Source organism: Ranitomeya variabilis, chromosome 4 (genome assembly GCF_051348905.1).
Source record: "Ranitomeya variabilis isolate aRanVar5 chromosome 4, aRanVar5.hap1, whole genome shotgun sequence".
In the NCBI taxonomy this organism is placed as follows: domain Eukaryota; kingdom Metazoa; phylum Chordata; class Amphibia; order Anura; family Dendrobatidae; genus Ranitomeya; species Ranitomeya variabilis.
Window position 1 is genome coordinate 200,776,634 of NC_135235.1, and position 24,974 is coordinate 200,801,607.

The 24,974-nt window shown below is 43.4% G+C and overlaps 1 protein-coding gene across 4 annotated transcripts in view; it reads left to right on the forward strand.

The window, feature by feature from the left end:
- Positions 1–24,974, forward strand: part of KASH5 (KASH domain containing 5) — a 108,689-nt gene that overhangs the window by 75,029 nt on the left and 8,686 nt on the right. For 3 of the 4 annotated variants that reach the window (XM_077259642.1, XM_077259641.1, XM_077259640.1), the window contains 6 exons: positions 3,975–4,039; positions 9,980–10,061; positions 16,149–16,259; positions 18,614–18,694; positions 20,694–20,836; positions 23,658–23,765. In XM_077259642.1, the coding sequence (XP_077115757.1) occupies positions 3,975–4,039; positions 9,980–10,061; positions 16,149–16,259; positions 18,614–18,694; positions 20,694–20,836; positions 23,658–23,765 (590 nt within the window). Of the gene's footprint in view, positions 1–3,974; positions 4,040–9,979; positions 10,062–16,148; positions 16,260–18,613; positions 18,695–20,688; positions 20,837–23,657; positions 23,766–24,974 lie in introns of those variants that run through there. The other variant, XR_013214571.1, reaches the window with a different exon arrangement.

Consider the following 24,974-nt stretch of genomic DNA (forward strand, 5'->3'; position numbering starts at 1 on the left):
ATCGCCTTTTCATGCAGGTAGCTGTTTTAAAGATCTGCCTGACTTCTCTGTTGTTGTCTCATGCCTAAAGACGTCTCTGGATCATCCTAAAGTCCTCTGTCCTCCAATGCCTTGGATGAAAACATTGGCTTTTTGTTACTGGCAAAAGCCGATTCTTGTATCATACATTGAGAGACATAGCACACATCAATGAAAAGTCTTTCTTTCTACAGTTTTGCTCTTTCTTTACAACATGTTTCACATTTCTTAGGCTCATTTATGGTTATTGTTTATTATGTTTAATACATATGTATTTTAATTAGGTATAGCTTCTCATTCGGTTCTACGAAATTATTTAAAGTTTGCGCTTTTCTAACGTTTATTATTGGTCTTGATGGATTTATAGTTTTTTAATATAGAACCTGATTTCGAGCTCTCCCAATGTTTATTAAGATTTTTTCCCAGTCTAAATCCCCTTAAAAAGCTGCTCCTATAGCATGCTTGCAGATTAATTTTTCTTAATTCTTCCACGTTCGTTGTCTATTTGATAGAGTGTGGGTGTGAGCTACAATATATTGGCAGAACAACTCAAATTCTCAGGAAAAGATTGAACAACCATTTTTTTTTTAGAATTTTTAAATCACAGGCTATCTTCTCAATTTGGAAAGTCTGTGATTAAAGGGGTTATCCTGAACTATTACATTTTTTCACTATAAGTGTAAGAAGTAAGTTGGTAACTACCTGTCTGTTGTGCCCAGCGCCAATTTCTGCTGGCACAGAGGAGTCACAGACCGCTCCTGCCAGGGATTCAATGGCTTCCGCTGACATCACGTTCTCATCCGCACTGCTCTGACAAGGCATGTGTCATGCTTCCACTTGCCTCGCCGCCTGTATCCTGCTATACTTACCACTCTGCGGCGTCCCGGCGCATTCCTGCTCGTTCCCGGGCTTCTGTTCCTCTCGCGCGGCTGGCTCCTGGTCCTCGTCGGGTGCGCCCCCGCGCTGGGTTCTGCGACGCACGCGTACACCTCTCTTGCTGATCCTGGCCGCTCCTTCTTCTCCCCTCTGTGCCCCAGGAGGACTCTGACCCGGAAGGTATGCTGCCGCTCTCCTTATCAGGCGGCCTCTTCCACCTGGCGGTGCCTGATTGTCATTTGTGTTTCGCATTTGATTCTGGCCCCACGTCCTTCTCACACCTCGTCCTCCAGCCTGTCCTTTTAGCCTGTAGTCCTTTGCTTGCTCCCTTGCCTATTTCCTCTCCTGCCCTTTCTCCGTTTCTTTATAGTGTCAGTCTCCCAGTGTCTCCTGATTGTCCTTGCTGCCGTGCCTCCTTCATACCAGTCAGTCTGCGTCTCAATCCTCTCCTGCCAGCCTCCCAGTGTCTCCTGATTGTCCGTGCTGCCGTGCCTCCTTCATACCAGTCAGTCTGCGTCTCAATCCTCTCCTGCCAGCCTCCCAGTGTCTCCTGATTGTCCGTGCTGCCGTGCCTTCATCATACCAGTCAGTCTGCGTCTCTATCCTGTCCGTGTGTCCTGTATCCCTGCCGTCCCCTCCATTAATACCTTCGTCTCTGTTCTTCCCGTCTACCCTGTGCTCTTTCCGAGTCTACCTGCATCTCTGTCCTGTCCATATTCCTGTGCTCCAGCCGTGTTACTTTCACTCCTGTACTTCTTCTGTAGATACTAGCTGCCGTGGCAGTAGTCTCCCTTGGGCCTGCCCCCAACGCCCCCTGTATAGGGGTGGTCCATCGGGTCTACTCGACCTAGGAAGGTTTACTGTCGCGGTACAGCGGGTCCACCTTTGGAGTTCCTCAAGCGTTCTCACAGCATGATTGCCAACATTATACTGATTTTATCCGGCTCTCCGCTGCCTAACTGCGGGGAGCCAGCTGCTGTCAATCACAATGACATTAGCAGGCACACCCCATCGACTGAGCAGCCTGGAAGAAGAGCTGATTTGTTGACGTGGAGTAGTTGAATTGCCGGCAGGAATAGTGAGAGACTGCTCTGAGCCGGTGCTGGGTAGAACAGGCTGAAAACCTAAACAAAATAATATAAGTACGATTGGTGAGGAGCTGACCATTGGAACCCTCACTATTACAGGACCATGATCTTTGGTTCCAGAACACTGCACTACTGCTATATATGAATGCCGTCAAGAGATACAACAAGTGTCATTCATCTACGACAGGCAATGTTCGGTTCAGGACCCATTATAGTAGAATACAATATTCTACAAATAAATAAAATCCAAAGCACTAGAATTCACTCTTCTATAAGCCTATATGTTTTTATAAAACTTTATATCACCAAAAAAGCTCTTACCCATTGAGTAATGTAATCCACAAGACCCCTAGGAGTGTCCTGTGGTTGTTTAGTTGTGACTCTGTGGATTGGAGACATATCAAAGATTCTTCAAGGGTCTAGAACCTGTTACTGTTCCGGACTTGTCCCTCCTTGGACCAGTTTTGGTAGGAATTAATCACTGAACAACAGGAAGCGTTCACAAGACCTGCCGTGTTGGGGATGTTCTACCACATTTCATTTGGGACATCGTCTTAGTTGCTCAGATTTTTACATTTGCCCTTTTGTCCTACACCTTTTTTTCATTTTCTTTCCTGAAATATTTCTGTAATACATCTTTTCTATTTAACTGGATTGTGTAATAACATAGCTATATTCTGTCACCATGTGCCTTTCGCAGTAGGAAGATGAGTTTTGCAAAGACTCTTCTAGTTCGTTTTCGATGCTGACCATGGTGTTCTTAAAAGTCTTAACACAAAACAAAGTTCAAAGCCATAGACACTCTTCTCATACGTTTTATCTAGTTTAGCCTTCATATGCCTTAAAAACATGGATCACAATTGTCATTGCTGGATTCTTTTTTGTTTCTTTACATCATTACTTCTGAAGATCTTTTCTATTTTTTTCATCTTGGCTCGACCAAGTGTCAGTCTGTGTCACTTTTCTGGTTAATCACTAAGCCAAGTAATCAAGAATCTTCTTATTCGCACTTCATTAGTATTCTCAAAGCCACATAAGTGTTCTATTATCATGATCTTTGCTTTATTCAGAACTAAAGCGGTTCTCTGCTTCAGACGATTCCTCTTTTGTTAGAAGGGTCTATCTTTGATAAGCAGATCACATGGTAGATGGGGACAGGTGTACAGTTGTCATCCGTAGTACAAGTGTTAGGTTTCCATATGGCACCAAGACATGAAAAATGGAGAATGACATACAGTAATTCCTATTGAAATTAATTTGTTGTGTTTCCATGTACCTTACCCATTCTCTTGTATTAGCTCTACATATTTCCTTTTTAGTCTCTTTGGCCAGAACATAGCCAGAAACCTCACCCAGCCTGAAAAATATTCCGCAGACTCACAAATCGGAGAAATGGGGAAATTTTGTTCTCCATCTTCTCCTGACAGTGTGCTCTGTTTGACTAAGGTTACACTATATTGACACTTGGGACACTCTGACCAGCGTTTCATTCATTCATCAGAGTTTAATTTGTATAATTGGCCTGATTCTCTCAGACAACCATAGTCTGGCTGTGGCCAATACTCACTTTCCCACAGCTGGCCAAAGGCTGCAGGTTAAGACATCAAGATCATGCGGCCTTTGGCGACCAAGCGTGAGCAAGGCTTTGGCCCCAGCCATGGCCAAACTGTCACTATGGCTAGAACCCTGGCCAAACGCAGTTGCACCAGTAGGTAAACCATTTTATGTGCATGCCATGAAGAGAAACATGAGCCACTTGACAGCTGAGCCAACAATTTTAAACGTCTACCTTTGGTCTAAAAATTTCCACAGAAAGATAATAAATCTGGGTGATTTTTAGATTCTTCAAAGCCAAACCCTCTTTTTTAGTTTCTTTCGAAATTGATTTGCATCAAACATAAAGTGAAAATTATGTGAGATGAATTTATGGAGATGTTTGTACATTTTTCTACAAACCGATGTTCCTTTATTTCTCTTTTCTTTCTTTGTAAGGAACTTAAAAATGAAAAGAATGATCTACAAGAAGAACTTTTACAGACCCATGCAGACATTGCCACGTAAGTTACCAGAATGCTATTGATGAAAGTTATAAGGAATACAGTGATAACATAACAGTACGGTAAACCTTGGAAATAGCCCAGGTAAGCATTGATGAGGATGCAGAGGAAAATCTGAGAACAGCGTGTCTAAATGGACTTTCATAAGTTCACTTACAACTTTTTTACAACATTTTACATTGCTGTATAGCCCCCTTAAAGGTAATTTGATAAATGGTTTTTGCAGCATGCTGTCAACAAAGAGACCCTGAATCCAATGATGTATCATTTAGTTTACTAGGTGCAGCCGTTCTGACACAATCAGAGTTCTTACATTTAGCAATATAGCAGAGCTAAGAAAGTCTATAGACAGTGAGCTTCTTATAACAGGAGGGGTGGAGTCAGACTAACATGCATGGGCTGCTGTAGCTGCTGTAGTCCAGGCAATGATAATCACCAGGTGATAAAACTTTCAGTGTAAGTAAACTACATTACACAGCCTGACATGTGACACATCATTGAAATCTGTGTTTAAACCCCTACCTCATGCTGTCCTCGGATTACATAGCAAAAACCTTCTGAGAGACTCCCTTTAACCCCTTTCCGACATCGGGCGCAGTAGTACGCCAATGTCGGACCCCCCCTCAGTGCCGGAGCCCGACCCTTTCTGGGCACATGTTTGCTAATATATAAAGCTGACATGTGCCCACAACAGCCGCAGGTGGAATCGCGATCCACCCACAGCTGTTAACTAGTTAAATGCAACTGTCAATTTCTGACAGCAGCATTTAACTACCCCCATAACTGACCCCATCACATGATCGCGGGTCACCAATAGGTCCGCATGACAACCAAAGGTCTCCAGCAGACCTCTATGGTTGTCAGTGCACTCAACTATTTTGTGCTATTTTCTGAACTCTTCATTTACAGCCGCATAAGACAGTCCCAGTTTAAGGGTATGTGCACACGCTGCGGATTTTGCTGCGGATCTGCAGCGGATTTGACGCTGCGGATCCGCAGCAGTTTTCCCAAAGTTTACAGTACCATGTAAACCTATGGGGAAAAAAACCCGCTGTGCACATGCCGCGGAAAAATCCGCGAGGAAACGCAGCGGATTATTTTCCGCAGCATGTCAATTCTTTGTGCGGATTCCGCAGCGGTTTTCAACCTGCACCAATAGGAAAGTGCAGTTGAAAATCCGCAGAGGAATCCGCAGAAGAAACCGCGAGAAAATCCACAGTGAAAACCGCAGTGGTTTTGCACTGCGGATTTTCCAAATCCGCTGCGGAAAAATCCGCAGCAGAATCCGCAACGTGTGCACATACCCTAATAGGTAGCAGGTCTTGAAGATGTCTCAGAGATATTCAGTGCATATACCATAAATGTCTGAGACGGAAGAACCCCATTAAATATTTAATTTCTACATGCATCACACACAATAGCTGCTTTTTTTCCCGAAGAACTTAGCTTTTTCTACTAAAATGACCATATTGCTTTGTTTTGACGGAAAGACACAGGATCTGGTTCTATTCTGCAACCTTACCATTGAGTCAAGAGGATACCTGTAACATGGCACAGGGTGGTAGCCAGTGGCTTATCTAGAGTCCGATGGGCCCCAGTGCCATATTTGGACTACCCACCCCATCTTGGTATATATAAATGTCCTCCATCCTGGTATATATCTCGCTCATGCTGGCCCTATCCCATTATACAGTATATACAGTAAGGAAAATGAAAATCACACACAGGAAGAAACAACAGTATACTGTGCTATAAAAAGAATAACCTTTATTAAACAAATACTACAGAATGTAGCCAAATCATTTACATTGATATCGATTACCAACAGGTATTAGTACATGACACTACTTGATAAATTAGGAAAATACATCAACGTAGGTCTGGTCTACCCTCCATGAAAAAAGTGCACCATGCTACTCTCATTGCTAACCCTGGTGGTGTCCTCGCAAGATAGACACCTAAATCCCTAGAGGGTTAAATAAAGACATTAGGGTAAGCACTTACTGGAGATGTGACCTGATAAACGTGGTTTTCCACAGCGGCGCTGTGGAAAACCACGTTTATCAGGTCACATCTCCAGTAAGTGCTTACCCTAATGTCTTTATTTAACCCTCTAGGGATTTAGGTGTCTATCTTGCGAGGACACCACCAGGGTTAGCAATGAGAGTAGCATGGTGCACTTTTTTCATGGAGGGTAGACCAGACCTACGTTGATGTATTTTCCTAATTTATCAAGTAGTGTCATGTCATGTACTAATACCTGTTGGTAATCGATATCAATGTAAATGATTTGGCTACATTCTGTAGTATTTGTTTAATAAAGGTTATTCTTTTTATAGCACAGTATACTGTTGTTTCTTCCTGTGTGTGATTTGCATCTTGGTCAGTTATATGTGCCACTATATGTTAAGGGGATTTTGTATTGTAGTAAGGAAAATGAGTATTTAATTTGCTGCTTATTTTGCAAGTTTTCCCACCTACTAAGAATGGAAGAGGTCTGTAATTTTTATCGTAGATACAATTCAAGTGAGAGAGACAGAATCTAAAAGTAAAATCCAGAAAAGCACATTGTATTGCATTGCATTTCTTGCATTAAATAAGTATTTGATACAATAGTGAAACAGAACTTAATATTTGGTACAGAAACCTTTGTTTGCAATTACAGAGGTCAGACATTTCCTGTAGTTCTTGACCAAGTTTGCACACACTGCAGCAGGGATTTTGGACCACTCCTCCATACAGATCTTCTAGGTTTTCAGGTCCCTCCAAAGATTATTTATTGGGTTCAAATCTGGAAACTAGCTAGGCCACTCCAGGACTCATGTGACCACATAACCTTCTCCCATGCGTCCTCCGGATCATCCAGATGCTCACTGGCGAACTTCAAATGGCCTGGGCATGTGCCGGCGTGAGCAGGAGGACCTTGCATGACCTGCAGAGTTTAATCTATGATGGCATAGTGTGTTACTAATGGTAATGTTTGACACTGTGGTCCCAGCTCTCCTCAGGTCATTGACCAGGTCCTTCCGTGTAGTTCTGGGTGGATTCCTGACCTTTCTCAAAAGCATAATTACCCTACGAGGTGAGATCTTGCTTGAAGCCCCAGATCAAGGAAGATTGACAGTCATCTTTTGTTTCTTCTATTTTCTAATAATTGTGCCAACAGTTGTTGCCTTCTCACAAAGCTGCTTGCCTATTGTCCTGTAGACCATCTAAGCCTTGTGCAGGTCTACAATTTTGTTCCTGGTGTCCTTAAGACAGCTCTTTGGTCTTGGCCATGGTCGAGAGGTTGGAGTGCGGTTGATTGAGTGTGTGGACAGGTGTCTTTAATACAGGTAATGAGTGCAGAGTAGGAGGCTTCTTAAAGAAAAACTAAGAGGTCTGTGAGAGCCAGAATTCTTACTTTTTATTTATAGGTTCTATCTCTCACAGTTGTAGTGTACCTACAATAAAAATTACAGACCTCTCCATTCTTTAGTAGTAGGAAAACTTGCAAAATTGGCAGTGTATCAGATACTTATTTTCCCCACTGTACAGATGTACTCTATCCTGGTATATATGTATGCTTTCCTGACCCCATTCTGATATATCTATATATATAATTGTCTAAGGGTTTTTCCGTCTGTCTGTCTGTCTGTCCCGTTTATTCATTCTCTGATTGGTCAGCGACGGGCATAGCATGGCGACGATGATGTCATAATGGAAATCCCGCGTCTCTGATTGGTCGAGGCCGCCAGGCCTCGACTAATCAGCGACGGGCACAGTATCGACGTAGATGTCATAATGGTTGCCATGGCGACGATGATGTCAAAAAGGTTGCCTCGACCAATCAGCGACGGGCACAGTTGGAATCATCATTGTCCATATACTACGGGGACATGCATATTCTAGAATACCCGATGCGTTAGAATCGGGCCACAATCTAGCGACGGGCACAGCATGGCGACGATGATGTCATAAAGGTTGCCTCGACCAATCAGCGACGGGCACAGTCTGCCGCGAATTTGCCTCGACCAATCAGCGACGGGCACAGTATCGACGTAGATGTCATAATGGTTGCCATGGCGACGACGATGTCATAAAGGTTGCCTCGACCAATCAGCGACGGGCACAGTCTGCCGCGAATTCTGGAATCATCATTGTCCATATACTACGAGGACATGCATATTCTAGAATACCCGATGCGTTAGAATCGGGCCACAATCTAGTATATATATATATATATATATATATCCCCCATCCTGGTATATATGTCTCTTATCCTAGGTCCCATCCTGGTATATACAGTATATCCCCCTTATGTCCATTATCCTGGGCCGCATCCTAGTAGATATATCCCCCATCCAGGACCTCGTCCTGATATATCCCCCATCCATGAATATATGTCTCTTATCCTGGGCCCCATACTGGTATGTGTCCCCATTCTTCTCTGTTCTTTAATGCATAGAAAGAAATAAACCATTTTACTCACCTCTCATCCGCTCCCATGCCGTGCGGCGTCCACTTCTGAAGCCGGCAGCTGACTTCAGCATGCAAGTGACGGGAGCGCATGATGTCACTGCTATAGGCCCCAGTCATGTGCACGTCAGCATCAGCTGCTGGCCTATGATTGACCAGCAGTGTATATTGACACACACAGTCCCGACGGGTCTCTGCACCACATACACTTCAGCTGAATGTGCATCTGAGGATGCACATCCGGTTGAAGATCGTGTTGTTATCGGCGAGCCCGGTAGAAGGCCGTTGCTCCCCACCTTTTCTATGCAGCCATTGTGATTTTTACACGTTTTAATGGATTTAAATTAAAGAAAGAACTAATTTTACCTGATGCTGGAACAACAACCCTTTTTATTTTCTTTGAGAAGGCCCTAGGGGGTAGCCATCGGTGAGGCACTTGTCTGTGACAGTCTTGGCTGGGTGTGTGGACTTGTGATGTGAGGGCACTACAACCGTGCAGACTGCATGTAACCAATGTTGCTGGTTTGCCAGGACCAGATGTTTCACAGTTCAGTGAGGGAGACCATCATTCAAAAATAAACTTTTTACTGAATGGAATCTTGGTAGGGAATATATACAAGAAATATTGGGTACACACAGTCTTATGAACGTTTCCTTTTCAACGTGAAGCATTTTCCACACAGTTTCCTTCCTTTGTTTCTCTATTGCTCTCTATGTCCACTGTTTCTCACTACTCCACCACAACCCAGCTTTAATGTTACAGTGATGCTTAGAAAGTGTCCTTTACTCACCCCGCAGTTCGGCGTCTTTTTTACCTTAAGGGTGCTAGTATGGCCGGACTTAGCTTCAACCTCCCTGTTGCTCTGGAACTCCCACCTGAGACAAACTATTTGTCTCTTGTACTCAGTCCTGCCAGGCCCATTACCTTGAGAGCTCTAAACTGTAAGCCTTTCTTCAAGGCGTCCTCTCCCATGATCTGTCTCCAGAAGGTCAGTCTGTCTCTTAGTCATTTCTGCTCTGGATCTCGCTATCTCTTTCCTTCGGTCTCCTCTCATTTAGGGTCACCCCAGCATGCGGCACCTTTAGGTCCACTTGCTAGGCACTCCAGGCCCTATCTGACTCTCGGACAGGAAATTGTCACTTTCCCTGCAACTCACCCCTCTCACTCTGGGCTAGTCCGAAGCAGTAACTTGAACTGTCACTACGGTCAAACTACACACACTATCAGCAACGCCATTGACGCACATCACAAGTCATACTGAGGATCACTGTTAGCATCGCATTGTATAACATTTTATAACAATAAACATGTTTCTTTTAGAAGGAAACGTGGGCAGCATGCCCATCTCCTTACATATACATGAAATAAATGTGAATGTGACTGAAGGCCATGTCTTTATACAGGGAATTAAAAGGAGTTATGCATGGTGGGCAGTTCAGAACAGCGAGGGAACACATTTGTCCTTTTCTGTGTCTTTACAGACATTCAAGTCTCTCCCACAAGCATCCTTCCAGCTTGCTATCCGTATGGTCTGTGCGTAACGAAATAGAGGAGATTCAAGAGGTAATGCAATATCATTTACTACATCCGGGGCTCGCTTTAGAAACATCTATACTTTAACCTTGAAAGTCATATTGAAAAAGAAAATCCGATATGGAAAAGAATTCACGTAAAGAGATTTGTGTGAATGGTCTCCAAGGCGACTCCAAAGGCAGTAATGTAAAGTCCAGATACAAAAAATGGAGCCGGAAGTATTTATTGGAAAAGGTTAACGAGTTTAGAGGAATTTAATTGTGTTTTCTTTTTATGCGGTATTGTCTGTACGGAGGCAGCATCTCATCACGTCTTTAGGACTAATGCAAACAGTCTCTTGAGAGGGGAAGAAGGCAGGAACACTAGTGCCAACTATTAGGTATTAAAGGTATTAAAAGTCAAAATACGCCCTATAAAGGGCCTTATAACATGACTTTGGATAAGAAGCCAAACCAGAAACTCCATTACCAGACACATGTTTTGTGGTGTTTGCCCCTCATTAGTGCAAAGCAGGAGAACTGGTGTGGCTGGGTGAGGGGCTTCTGGCAGGGCTTCTAAGACATAACGTTACTCCTTGTGCAGAGGTCCAGGTTGCTACAGGGAGACTTATAGGCAAAGCAGTGCTTGCTCCCTTACTCCATCTGTCAGAGGCCTCTCACCCAGCCAAATTAGTTCTCCTGCTTTGTACCTCAAAACATATGTCTAAAACTTGAGTTTCTGATTATTCTAAGACATGTGGCAAGGTCCTTTAAAGGGTATAGAATACAGAATACAGCGTGTCGCTTCAAAGCATTTATTCAAGCTTTCATATAAAACAAGGCTATGTATTGTGGCACTGAACTAGTGTCTGCCTTCCTGATGGCCTGAGGAAGGGACTGATTCATTGCTGAAACGTAGACCTATTTTATAAAGATGTTTGACTTAATGCTTTGAAGTGCACTCTGGATTCTTCCGATTCTTCAACAGCACCAAGTTACTCCCGAGCTTCTTCCTTCTCAATTATTATTGGAATCAAAAGCAGCATCTTCTAACTGACTGGTGTAGACAGGAAGAGCTGCTGCTGATTCTTACATATCTCAAGGTATCGAAACAGAGTTGTGTCTGGTAGAGATGAGCATCACACTTCTAGCAAACTGTTTGTCCGCATATTTGTAACACATCCTTTTAGGTACGGTTCTGCAGTATGCAGCACCCTGAGTTTTTTGTATTTCTTTTTTCGGTAATATTGACTTTTACGATTGCTTCATAAATAAGTGGCACAAAAGTTACTGTTTTCTTCGTCTCTGATGAATCTATTTGCACATTTACTGTATATTCCCAGGGGAACCTTGAATGGCTTATAAGTCTCCCTACACCAACTTGGCTCTCTCTACAATCTTTCCCTATAATGTCTACTGTATATACAACTTTTCGTACCAAGCCAAGAAACAAGCAGGGATATCACTCGGGAGGAGGGGGGGATCACTCTAAATAAAACCAAGTCCAGGTTTCTACTTCAATAATATTAAAACGTGTATTCCAACAAGAGCAGACAACACAATTCAAGCTCAAGAGCTGAGCCCACTCCATCCCGAGCAGACACGGACATCATTATACAGCCAGCATCTGCCTTTAAGCTAGCTCCAATCGCTGCTGCTTAACCACTTAACTGCTGCTGTCAATTGGTCTGTATACACCAGCATCTCATCCTGTCTGCCCGTCTATATATGCCGACATCTTATCCTGTCTGCCAGTCCATATACACCGGCATCTCATCATGTCAGCCAGTCGATATACACCGGCATCTCATCATGTCAGCCAGTCGATATACACCGGCATCTCATCCTATCTCCTGGTCTATATACACCGGCATCTCATCTTATCTCCTGGTCTATAGGCACCGGCTTCTCATCCTATCTCCTGGTCTATATACACCGGCATCTCATCCTATCTCCTGGTCTATATACACCAGCATCTCATCTTATCTCCTGGTCTATATTTACCGGCATCTCATCCTTTCTCCTGGTCTATAGACACCGACATATCATCCTATCACCTGGTCTATATACACCGGCATTTCATCCTATCTCCTGGTCTATAGACACCGACATCTCATCGTATCTCCTGATCTATAGACACCGGCATCTCATCCTATCTCCTAGTCTATAGACACCGGCATCTCATCCTATCTCCTGGTCTATAGACACCGGCATCTCATCTTATCTCCTAGTCTATAGACACCGGCATCTCATCTTATCTCCTAGTCTATAGACACCGGCATCTCATCCTATCTCCTAGTCTATATACACCGGCATCTCATCTTATCTCCTGGTCTATATACACCGGCATCTCATCCTATCTCCTGATCAATAGACACCGGCATCTCATCCTATCTCCTAGTCTATATACACCAGCATCTCATGTCTGCTGGTCTATATACACCGGCATCTCATGTCTGCCAGTCTATATACACAGGCATCTCATCCTATCTCCTGGTCTATATACACCAGCATCTAATGTCTGCCCGTCTATATACATCGGCATCTCATCCTATCTCCTAGTCTATAGACACCGGCATCTCATCCTATCTCCTAGTCTATAGACACCGGCATCTCATCCTATCTCCTAGTCTATAGACACCGGCATCTCATCCTATCTCCTAGTCTATAGACACCGGCATCTCATCCTATCTCCTAGTCTATATACACCAGCATCTGATGTCTGCCCGTCTATATACATCGGCATCTCATCCTATCTCCTAGTCTATAGACACCGGCATCTCATCCTATCTCCTAGTCTATAGACACCGGCATCTCATCCTATCTCCTAGTCTATATACACCAGCATCTGATGTCTGCCCGTCTATATACACCGGCATCTCATCCTATCTCCTGATCAATAGACACCGGCATCTCATCCTATCTCCTAGTCTATAGACACCGGCATCTCATCTTATCTCCTAGTCTATAGACACCGGCATCTCATCCTATCTCCTAGTCTATATACACCGGCATCTCATCTTATCTCCTGGTCTATATACACCGGCATCTCATCCTATCTCCTGATCAATAGACACCGGAATCTCATCCTATCTCCTAGTCTATATACACCAGCATCTCATGTCTGCCGGTCTATATACACCGGCATCTCATGTCTGCCAGTCTATATACACCGGCATCTCATCCTATCTCCTGGTCTATATACACCGGCATCTCATCCTATCTCCTGGTCTATATACACCGGCATCTCATCTTATCTCCTGGTCTATAGGCACCGGCTTCTCATCCTATCTCCTGGTCTATATACACCGGCAAATCTCATCCTATCTCCTGGTCTATATACACCAGCATCTCATCTTATCTCCTGGTCTATATTTACCGGCATCTCATCCTTTCTCCTGGTCTATAGACACCGACATATCATCCTATCACCTGGTCTATATACACCGGCATCTCATCCTATCTCCTAGTCCAGTGATGGCGAACCTATGACACGCGTGTCAGTGCTGACACGCGTAGTCATTTTCAGTGACACGCCGGCCGCGGCCCCATAGAAATTGCTTCTTTCCCAGGGTCTGAAGGAGAGGAAACTCTCCTTCAGGCCCTGGGAACCATATTAATATGTAAAATAAAGAATTAAAATAAAAAATATTGCTATACTCACCTCTCCGACGCAGCCTGGACGTCCGCGAGGGAACTGGCAGCGTTGTTTGCTTAAAAATCGCGGTTTTCCTTCCTTACTTGAAGTCCCGGCTTGTGATTGGTTGCGTGCCGCCCATGTGACCGAGACGCGACCAATCACAGCAAGCCGTGACGTAATTTTAGGTCCTTCAGGATTTTAAAATTACGTTCCGGCGTTGTGATTGGTTGCGTCGCCCATGTGACCGCACGCAACCAATCACAACGCCGGAACGTAATTTTAAAATCCTGAAGGACCTAAAATTACGTCACGGCTTGCTGTGATTGGTCGCGTCTCGGTCACATGGGCGGCACGCAACCAATCACAAGCCGGGACTTCAAGTAAGGAAGGAAAACCGCGATTTTTAAGCAAACAACGCTGCCGGTTCCCTCGCGGACGTCCAGGCTGCGTCGGAGAGGTGAGTATAGCAATATTTTTTATTTTAATTCTTTATTTTACACACATTAATGTTGTTTCGATACCGATACCCGATACCACAAAAGTATCGGATCTCGGTATCGGAATTCCGATACAGCAAATATCGGCCGATACCCGATACTTGCGGTATCGGAATGCTAAAGTAAACAGTGGCATCCGATCCGATTTTTTATCGGATCGGATGCCATGCAGGAGGTCTGTGGGTCCAAACAACAGAGCTCCGGTGCAGAGCGTCTAGGCCTGGGACTTCCGGTAGGCCAGGCGCAGCTCCCGGAAGTCCCAGGCCTCTGCGTCGGATCTGTGTTGTTTGGGCGACATTGCGCTGCTCCCTGCTGCGCCGACCAGAAGTCCCAGGCTGCACCGACCAGAAGTCCCAGGCTGCACTTCTGAGGCCTGAGGAGATAGCTGTCTGGAGGCCCTGTGATAGCTGTCTGGACTCAGGCCCTGTGATAGCTGTCTGGACTCAGGCCCTGTGATTGCTGTCTGGACTCAGGCCCTGTGATTGCTGTCTGGACTCAGGCCCTGTGATAGCTGTCTGGACTCAGGCCCTGTGATTGCTGTCTGGAGGCCCTGTGATAGCTGTCTGGACTCAGGCCCTGTGATAGCTGTCTGGACTCAGGCCCTGTGATAGCTGTCTGGACTCAGGCCCTGTGATAGCTGTCTGGACTCAGGCCCTGTGATTGCTGTCTGGACTCAGGCCCTGTGATTGCTGTCTGGACTCAGGCCCTGTGATTGCTGTCTGGAGGCCCTGTGACTACTACAGCAACCATCATCCAGTGAACTGTGGGGTGTCATTGGCCATTACTGAGATAAGTGAGAGGGAGGCATCAGTGATGGCGAACCTGTGGCAGTCCAGCTGTTGCAAAACTACAATTCCCATCATGGCTGGACATTCAAAGCAAAGGCTTTGGCTGTGAAGACATGATGGGAATTGTAGTTTTGCAACAGCTGGAGTGCCACAGGTTCGCCATCACTGGAAGAATTCCCCCTCCCCCTCACTTATCTTAGTTCACGGCACCCCACACAAGTTAAATAATAGCAAGACCAACAAAAGAAACCAACTGACAGATGAACAAAGAAGTCACTAAGCAGGTAAGTTAATTCTAATTATACATATTTGTTATTTAAACTATACATGTCGCAAAATTATGTTTTTTTATCAAGGTGACACACCACCCAAGTTATGCTCGGTTTTTTGGCGAATTTTGACACACCGAGCTCAAAAGGTTGCCCATCACTGTCCTAGTCTATAGACACCGGCATCTCATCCTATCTCCTGGTCTATAGACACCGGCATCTCATCTTATCTCCTAGTCTATAGACACCGGCATCTCATCTTATCTCCTAGTCTATAGACACCGGCATCTCATCCTATCTCCTAGTCTATATACACCGGCATCTCATCTTATCTCCTGGTCTATATACACCGGCATCTCATCCTATCTCCTGATCAATAGACACCGGAATCTCATCCTATCTCCTAGTCTATATACACCAGCATCTCATGTCTGCTGGTCTATATACACCGGCATCTCATGTCTGCCAGTCTATATACACCGGCATCTCATCCTATCTCCTAGTCTATATACACAAGCATCTCATGTCTGCCGGTCTATATACACCGGCATCTCATCATATCTGCTGGTCAAGATACACATAAGGGAGACCTCTAGCAGGCGGCTCTTTGGATGGAGTTTTGGGGATCAAACAATGTAATGTTTAAATAAATTGATTTGCTGATTGTTTATTTATCATATTATCAAATAAAGTCAAGTTGTCATAAAGTCCAGATATTTAACAATGATTTATTCGCATTATTTTATCATGTACATCAGGATATGTGGGTTTTAGAGGAGATAGTGTTCTGGTGATTTCACCATTAAATCCCTTTCGATGCATTACTGTAGCTGAAATCCCATAAAGTCTAAATGTATGACTGCATTAGGAATTAACAAATTCTGTACAACTAATAGCTGTGATAAAAAAACAAAGGACATTTCATTGAATTTTGAGTTTTTCCAGTCTAGCTCCAATCCAGACTTACAGCTGCCTGATCCTGTGTATCGTACATCTGATTGTTCTATTGAGATGGACAAAATTGACGAGGATATCTGGACAGACACGGAAACAGAGGTAAAGGAATCCTTTTTTCTTGCTATCTACAAGAATTTAAAGCAGTACTGGCAATGATATGTTCCAATAGAGAAGGCAGCACTTCAAAGCTTCTTAGTTAAAAAAAACATTTTTCTTTTATTGTATGCCCATTGTCAAATCTCTATCCGGACCTGCACAATGAGCATCTACTTCCATCACCAGATTCATTCTGGAGATGTCATGGCCTGGGAGGTGCAGGTGCTGACTAGTTTGGAATATTGGTGTGGTTGGGATTTATCATGCAGATAAGCCAGGCAGAAGGGAAGGGGATGTGTTGCTGTCCAGCAACTAAGCAGGAATAATCAGCTGGCCAAAAGGGGTGTACCACACTCTACTTAACCTCCCAGCTTACTGCTGGGAAATCTAGATATGGTGCTTGGCTTACTCATTGTACTCTATTCTACCGTTGTGTAAGCCTGACCTTGCCCCGGCTTGTGATCCTGACTACATCTGACTTCATGATCTCCCAATAGTGGATTTCCCTTGAGGGAAGACAAAGAAAAAATAGCACTTTCTGAGTAGTATAATAAAAAATGTTAAAATTAAAGAAAGGGTCATTTCCCACCTGATGAAATTTTGCATATTAGGGCACAACTACAAAAATACATAAGCTAGATTCAACAGGTGTAGCCAACCTGGTGTGCTGCTGGAAAATCCTCAAGTGCAAATAGCGGATGAAAATTATACCAAAAAATAAAATGTATTAAAAAAACACGACACATTTTAGCTTTATGAAGCCTACCTCAGTTGTCTTAAGCTTTAGGCACCGGAGGAAGGTAGGGTACAGCCAGAACGTGTTGTGTTTTTTTTTTTAATAAATTATTTTATTTAATTTTAAAGTTTTACACATTTTTCAACCGCTATATCCGCTCCACAGGAGCGCCGTTCACCTGGTATCTGCATCATATTCAAGACCTCCCTTGTGTTTAAAGTGAACCTGTCACCAGGTGTGACCAATATGAGATAAGGCCTCCACGTTTCAGGCCTGATATACAGCAATCTAATATGCTATGTATATGCCCCCAACCCGACCTCCAAGACAAGAAAAAGATCTTTTATTATATTCACCTGCGGGATGGTCCGGTCTGAGGGGTGTCAATGGTCTTGGTCTTAAATCTAAATATTGGCCTGCACTCTATGGTAGGTCGGGGTGCTGGTATGACAGACCGTGAGGTCTAATAACAGGGTGACATCACACAGCAGGACGCAGGAGCGCCGCTCATTCATCTCACAAGGCTTTCATTTCTATAAGCAAGACGCAGATGCGCCGCTTAGACCAAAGGCTATCTATTAAGGTTTTCATTTTGAACGGATCACCAACCAGGTCGCACATTCAATCAGCTATAACCGCCCCTGGATATTACAGGGACACCTTGCTCCAAAAAGAGTCACTCACAGTACCTGGATTAAGCGACCTTAGACTAAGACCCGGGAGGGTCGAAACGACACCATTTTGTGTTGCATGTACATATTGTATTAGCTACCCTTTGTTTGATCCGATGTATATGATTGATTCTATTTGTATTTGAATAAATTAGCATTTCAAAATCTACATTTCTGCATAAGATATTCCACTTAGGGAGTGCGGTAAATTTACTATACAATGGTCTTGGTCTGGCACCTCCCTTCTTCTTGCGATGCTATCCTCCTTCGTGCTTCGCGCGGATAACACATCCTTACTAGTGATGAGCGAGTGTACTCATTGCTCGGGTTTTCCAGAGCACGCTCGGGTGACCTCCGAGTATTTATGACTGCTCAGATTTAGTTTTCCTTGCCGCAGCTGGATGATTTGCGGTTGCTACACAGCTTGATTACAAGTGGGGATTCCCTAGCAACCAGGCATCCCACACATGTATTCAGCCTGCCTAGCAGCCGTAAATCATGCAGCTGAGGTGACAAAAACTAAATCTCCGAGCAGTCATAAATACTCGGGAGACCACTAGAAAACCCAAGCAACGAGTATACTCGCTCATCACTAGTCCTTACGTCATCTACACAATTTCCCCAGCATCGCGCTCCTGGGCAGGCGTACTTCTCTGCCCTGACTAGGGCAAAATAAAGCACTGCAGTGCCCATGTACCGGGACAGGTCGAAGAGCGCCTTCACATGTGCACTATCTATTCTATCTATTATCTATGTGTTATCTATTTCATATCTATTATCTATCTATCTATCTATCTATCTCATATCTATCATCTATTTCATATCTATTATCTATCTATCATCTATCTATTAACTATCTATCTAAAGCATGATTTAACCCTGAAGATCTTAATGAAGTATCATCATTTACAAATAGAAATATTTAGATTTATTTTTTTTATTTCTTATAGCTTATTCAACTAAAGCAAGAAGTTGATCTATTACTGACCAACTTGCATCAAATCACTTCTTCTGGTCAGCAAGCTACATACGTAAGTTTATATAAAAAGAAAAAGCTGCCACAAGTAAGGGCTGGAGTAAATGATCTAGGCCAGACAGAAAACTACATGAAACATTTTCAACAATTAACAGCACCCCATGTTTGTTAACCCTCAGTAGGGATGTATGCAAGTGTTATGGGGTCAATACAACAAGCCCTTCTTCTACATCTTAGTCATTGTTGGATAAGCAGGAGAAAATAATAAGGCAGTGTAACCAAAACTCCGTCCGAGAACACAACAGTGACTGTCTTTCTCTTATTTCTAATCTGTGATGAGACTTTAGGCTAGGCCTTAATTTATAAACTGCCATCTACGGAGATCATGGCACAATGACATGCTCCTTCCATTTTAGCTCCACACCTTTTTAAAAAAAAGTTGGTGAGGCGGTTCTAAAAACACCAAAAGTTGCATCGTTTTTGTGTTACTACAAGATTCACAACAGTTGAAACAGTTTTAGGGTCTTTTAAACCCAAGTGAACCCGATGAGTTTCTCAAGCAGGACACGCTTTAGGAAACTTTGTTTTTTCCCTGAAGAATCTTTTGTGTTCTTCTTTTTTGTCGTTTCTCGGGCATTTTTCCGTTAATTTTGCCAATCTTTGCAGTAGTTTGTTTTATTCCTATAAATGAAAAAGAAACCGCTAGAGTCTTTTGGAGCGTTTTTACTTAAGAAAAACATCTAGGCATCCATTGATCTTTCCCGTTGACTAGTATTGTGTTTTGAGCAAAAAATGCTTCTTTTAAATGCTTGGTGTTTTTAGAAACCTGAAGTGATTAAAAGACACTCAAAAGCCTGAACATGTGCACCGCAAGTTGTTCTTACATAGAAATGGATATGTTTATTCTTTTGAGTGTTTTCTGATCTTTCATGGGTTTTCATGGCTGCTTCTGTAGTGGAATTCGTCTCGGCAAAAGCCACATATCGGTTTGTCACGGTCTGATCACGGACAGTGATGCACGGAGCAACCGGGGGTTTACTGACCTGGACGCAGCAACCTCATATATACTTATGAAGCTGCTGCCATAATAACGTTTGTGGCTATTTCTAGCCTGTAAAAAGAACATTTTGCACTAGAAACTGGCAAAAAATAAGTTAAAGACAAAAATAAAGAGCAATTTTGAACCAGGTGTGCCATTTCGAAGAAGTGAATGAATACCACAAGACAAACAAAAAGTGACTTGGAAAAAAAACCCCGCAAATGAGGATTCAGGCCCTCTGTCTTTATTACCAGACTATGTGTTATGTGATGATATAGTAGTGCTAACAGTATACTTGTTTCTAGGCTGTGTTTTACTGTGTTTGTCATCAGTTATAGGCTGTGTTTTTGTTTTTTTTATGGTGTCACTATACACTGCGTCTTTTTTGATTTATTGTTTGGAGTAGACTTCGGGGTCCGTGAAAAGCTTTAAAGGTCCATTTACACCGCACAATTATTGCGAAACAGAAAAACTTGTTTCACAATAATGGTGCAATCCAAAAATAAATAATGCACTGATGTTTGGTGCTGAACAAAAGATCTTCATTCTCAACAGTGCATCGTCTCGTGTAAACAGGATGACAGCGTATTGAACAAACCGTTCAGCACCCTTCGGATGCACGGTCGGCCTGTGTAAACAGGTTATTAAATGATCACCAACCAGAAGGCACGTTGCTAGATGACGGTCGTTTAACAGTGCGCGTTGTGCGGTGTAAACGCTCCTTGGGCCCGCGCAGACATGTTTGCCCACAGGTCTCTACAATCCTGTTAGAAAACTTAACCTGGATTGTTTTGTAAGTTTAGGGTCAAGATCAGTAAGATCTTGCAAATAAGAAAGAATTGTCCTTATGGAATAAAGAGATTTTGTGGGTTGCAAGATAAATGATCTGTGGAATAATGTAAGTACAATAAGTGACTATTGCACTGGCTGAGTATTTATGGAGAATATATCAGTATAATATGGTCAGTAGCTCAATGAATTGTTCATGTTCATGCCTCTTTTTCTGAAAGTGCAGCTGGAAGAGGACAGCGCTATCTTGCTAAAAGGCCTCAGCTGCTTGACCCATCTTAAGTGTGCGTGGGAAACCTACGTAAGCAAGATAAATGGAGCAAAGAAGATCAACACTAAAAACAAGCTGTCCCTCCCGCAGAACACAAGGTATCATCTCCAACGTTCTTCATTCTGGTTCATTAGGTTCTTTAAAAGGAAATGTAGTGGCTAGATTTGTTTCTTTACTAATTAAATATGCAAATTGTCTCTTCAGAGAGGAAGAGGACTAGAACTCTATTGTCGCCTATTGGAAGTAGCGATCCTAAAAGTCAATACTGACTCTATAACAAGCCTCGCGATATGTGTTAGGAAAAAAGCCAAACCAAAAACTCAATTTGCAGACACTGTGTTTCGGGGTATTGCCCCTCTTCAGTTCAAAGTATGAGATTTGATTTGGCTAGGTGAGAGGCTCTGGACTTGGACTAAGGAGTAACGTTTCTCCTTGTGGAGAGTGACAAGCCGAGCCTGGCATGTTAGAGTGAGGAGACTTATACGCCATGCAAATTGTATCTTTAGAGAGAAAAAGGACTAGAACTGTAGCGCCACCTATTGGAAGCAGCAATCCTAATAGTCAATATGGACTATATAACAAGTCTTACAACACCAAGAAGGAAAAGCTATGGTATGATGGAAATCACAGGATGGATACATTACTGATCGGCAATTAATGAAAAAACTAAAACAAAATTTACCAAACATTTTGATTTATTCATTATGGAGTATGAGCGCCACCAAGTTCCCACAGTTACAGTTACGCTATCAAAGAGGTTATTAATCATTGTCAGAGGAATGTTTAGCCTCTCTGAATGCAATTGGGCAAATTATTAATATTTGCTGCTGGCAGCTCCTGTGCACTTGCTGACCAATGATGTCTCATATGTACTTGAAGAGAAACAAGTCCAGATCCTCCTCAAGCCATGGGAGCACGTGTAGTCCACGCAGGCTGCTCACAGTAACACGAGCAACATGGACATGGCGTTCTTGTGTTGAAAAACAGCTCCTGGAACACTTTGGAGAAATGACCGCACCACTAGTTCCACAACCAAACCAATGTAACGCCGAGCTGTTACAGTACCTGGAATGAAGACTAGAGGGGTTTGACTACCGTACATTATGCCACCTTACTCCATAATCCCGGGAGTAGGACCTTTGTGATGCTCCCTCATGAAAGTTTCTTCAAGACGTTCTGCTAAAGCTCTCAAAGCCTCTGTCACATTTCCTGCACCTGCTCGTGCGATGTATGCTTCTGTCACCAGGCACCACTATATTCATTCTGTGGACGGAGATGGTAATGGAGACGATGTTAAGACTCTGGGTGTTAAGTCTTGGTCCAGCCTCATAGACTAGTGGTGCAAGCCAGTCTGGTAGTATGGGTGTGTGTGAAATGGTTGGAGTAATTCTCTCCCAACTGTTGTTAATGGAACATTGCTGCTCATCTCCTGTTCTGCTTATTTCATTCCCGTTCTGACCTCGGCCTGTTTTCTGACAATTCTTCTGACTTTAAATTTTGTTTCTCACTTTGACTTCCTGGTAATGACCTTTCTTTCGACCAGCTTGCTCCATCAGCCATTAGCCTATTACTTGGCCCCAACCCAAGGATCCTATGTAAGTCTAGATCCCTATACAGGGATGAAAGGTTGAAGGCCAGGGCAGCCCCTGGAATCCAGTAGATGGACTGACTGGGTGCCAAGCTTGTCCATGCAAACACTCTTAACAGTGCCCACGTCAGTGCAGAGGTTGGAATAGAGGTTGATTCTCTTCAGCGATTAATCTTGCTTTTGTCTTGAATGCAATATTAACTGTAGATTGGTCTGGAGACCATGTGGGCAATGCCATAAAAAGGCCTTAAAGGGAACCTGTCATCGGGTCTGACCGAGCTGATGTACAGCCACCACTTTTCAGGCCTGATATACAGCTTTCTATAATGTTGTATATATGCCCTCAACCCAACCTGCAAGAGAAGAGAAAGACCTTTCATTATACTCACATGCGGGCAGGTCCGGTTTGAGGGGTGTCACTCTTCTTGGTCCGGTGCCTCCCTTCTTCTTGCGATACTGTCCTCCTTCTTGCTTCGTGTGGATGACGCGTCCCTATGTCATCCAGACCGTGTTTCCCGACAAGTGTGCTTCTATTCCCTGACCAGGTCAGAGCAAAGTCCAGTGGGGCGGAGGCTCCGGTGCTCTTTGACCTTTCCTGGCATCTGCATCCTGGAAGACACCGTTTCGCTCAGTCCCTTTCTATACTTTACCATCCTGCAGTAGATCACTCCTCTCTTCTCAAGCCCTCTATATATGATATCATCCTGCAGGACATCGCTCCCTTTAGCCAATCTCTATAGGGTACCATTCATTTTTGGATATTTGAGTAGAAGTCAATACCACTCAAATAAATTTGAATATCTCTACTGCTAAAGTAATTAGAGAGCAGCATGATGCTGGGGCTGAGAGTCATATCCCAGCGATGTGTCACTTACTGGGCTGTATGTCGCTGTTTCAATACAAACAATGTTTTATCAGGAGATTATCACTACAGGACAAGCTGTATAAAATTCACCTAGGAAATGTGTGAACTGGCATGTACCCAACAATAAATCTAGTTCTAGCACCTTTAGGCCTTTTGTAAGGAGAAGTATTAGGGCAGATATATGACCTCCATTGTACCTTCACATGCCCCAGATTCTTTTTATGGAGGATTTTTCTATTAGTCTGTACCACACAATAGAACATACATATATGTGGCAGGCAACACGTGCAGTATTTGTTGGAATCCAGAAATTGAGTATTGTGAAATCTGTTTGCATTTCATATACCGCGTCCGCTTCTATACTTTCTAGTGCATCAGTGACAACTGAGAACTAAATTGATATCGTCAACATCCATTGTTAAAGGAAAAGTGTATGCATGCAGTAAACCATTCTATTAACAAACAGGTTGTCTACCGAGTGGTCATTGCTGCCTGTGAACAACCAGCTTGCTGTGCCCCAGAGACATCGGCAGAGAACACAAGATGGTGTATCATCTGGAGACTGTATCACCTGGTAAGTGAACGTTTACATTCAGAGTTGTGATACGTCAGCTTCCATGTAAGGATTGAATTTTTTTTGTTCATTTTTAACTTACTGGGTGTTTTTTGGAAAACACTTTACAGTCGTAGTTGCAGTTTTCAGCAAGCAATGATCATTAAGGAGATACCCCGTGACAAACTTTCCACAGGATGTAAAAGTTTGGGCACCCCTGATCAAAATTACTGTTATTGTGAACAGTTATACAAGTTAAAGATGAAATGATCTCGGGAATGCTTAAAGTTAAAGATCACACATTTCCTTTTATCTTAGGCAAAAAGTAAAAAATATGCATACAGTGGCGAAAATAAGTATTTGATACACTGTTAATTTTGCAAGTTTTGCCACCTACAAAGAATGGAGAGGCCTGTAATTTTTATCGTAGATACACTTCAACTGTGAGAGACAGAATCTAAAAATAAAAAACAGAAGATCACATTGTATGATTTTTACATAATGAATTTGCATTTTTGCTACAATAGAAAAACAGAACTTAATATTTGGTACAGAAACCTTTGTTTGCAATTACAGAGGTCACACGCTTCCTGTAGTTCTTGGCCAAGTTTGCACACACTGCAGCAGGGATTTTGGCCCACTCCTCCATACCGATCTTCTCCAGATCTTTCAGGTTTTCAGGCAGTCACTGGGCAACATTGAGTTTCAGCTCCCTGGAAAGATTTTCTACTGGGTTCAGGTCTGGAGACTCGCTATGCCACTCCAGGACCTGGAAATGTTTCTTACGGAGCTACTCCTTAGTTGCCCTGGCTGTGTGTTTTGGGTCATTGTCTTGAGGAAGACCCAGCCATGACCCATCTTCAATGCTCTTACTGAGAGAAGGAGTTTGTTGGCCTAAATCTCTCAATATATGACTGCATCCATCCTCCCTTCTATACAGTGCAGTCGTTCCTGTCCCCTTTGCAGAAAAGCAACCTCAAAGTAGGTTTCCCCCACCATGCTTCACGTTTGGGATGATGTTGTTGGGGTTGTACTCATCCTTCTTCTAAACACGGCGAGAGGAGTTGATGCCAAAAAGTGCTATTTGGGTCTCATCTGACCACATGACCTTTTCCCATGCCTCTTCTGGATCATCCAGATGGTCATTGGTGAACTTCAAACGGGCCTGGACATGTGCTGGCGTGAGCAGGGGGACCTTTGTGCCCTGCAGGATATTAATCCATGACGGCG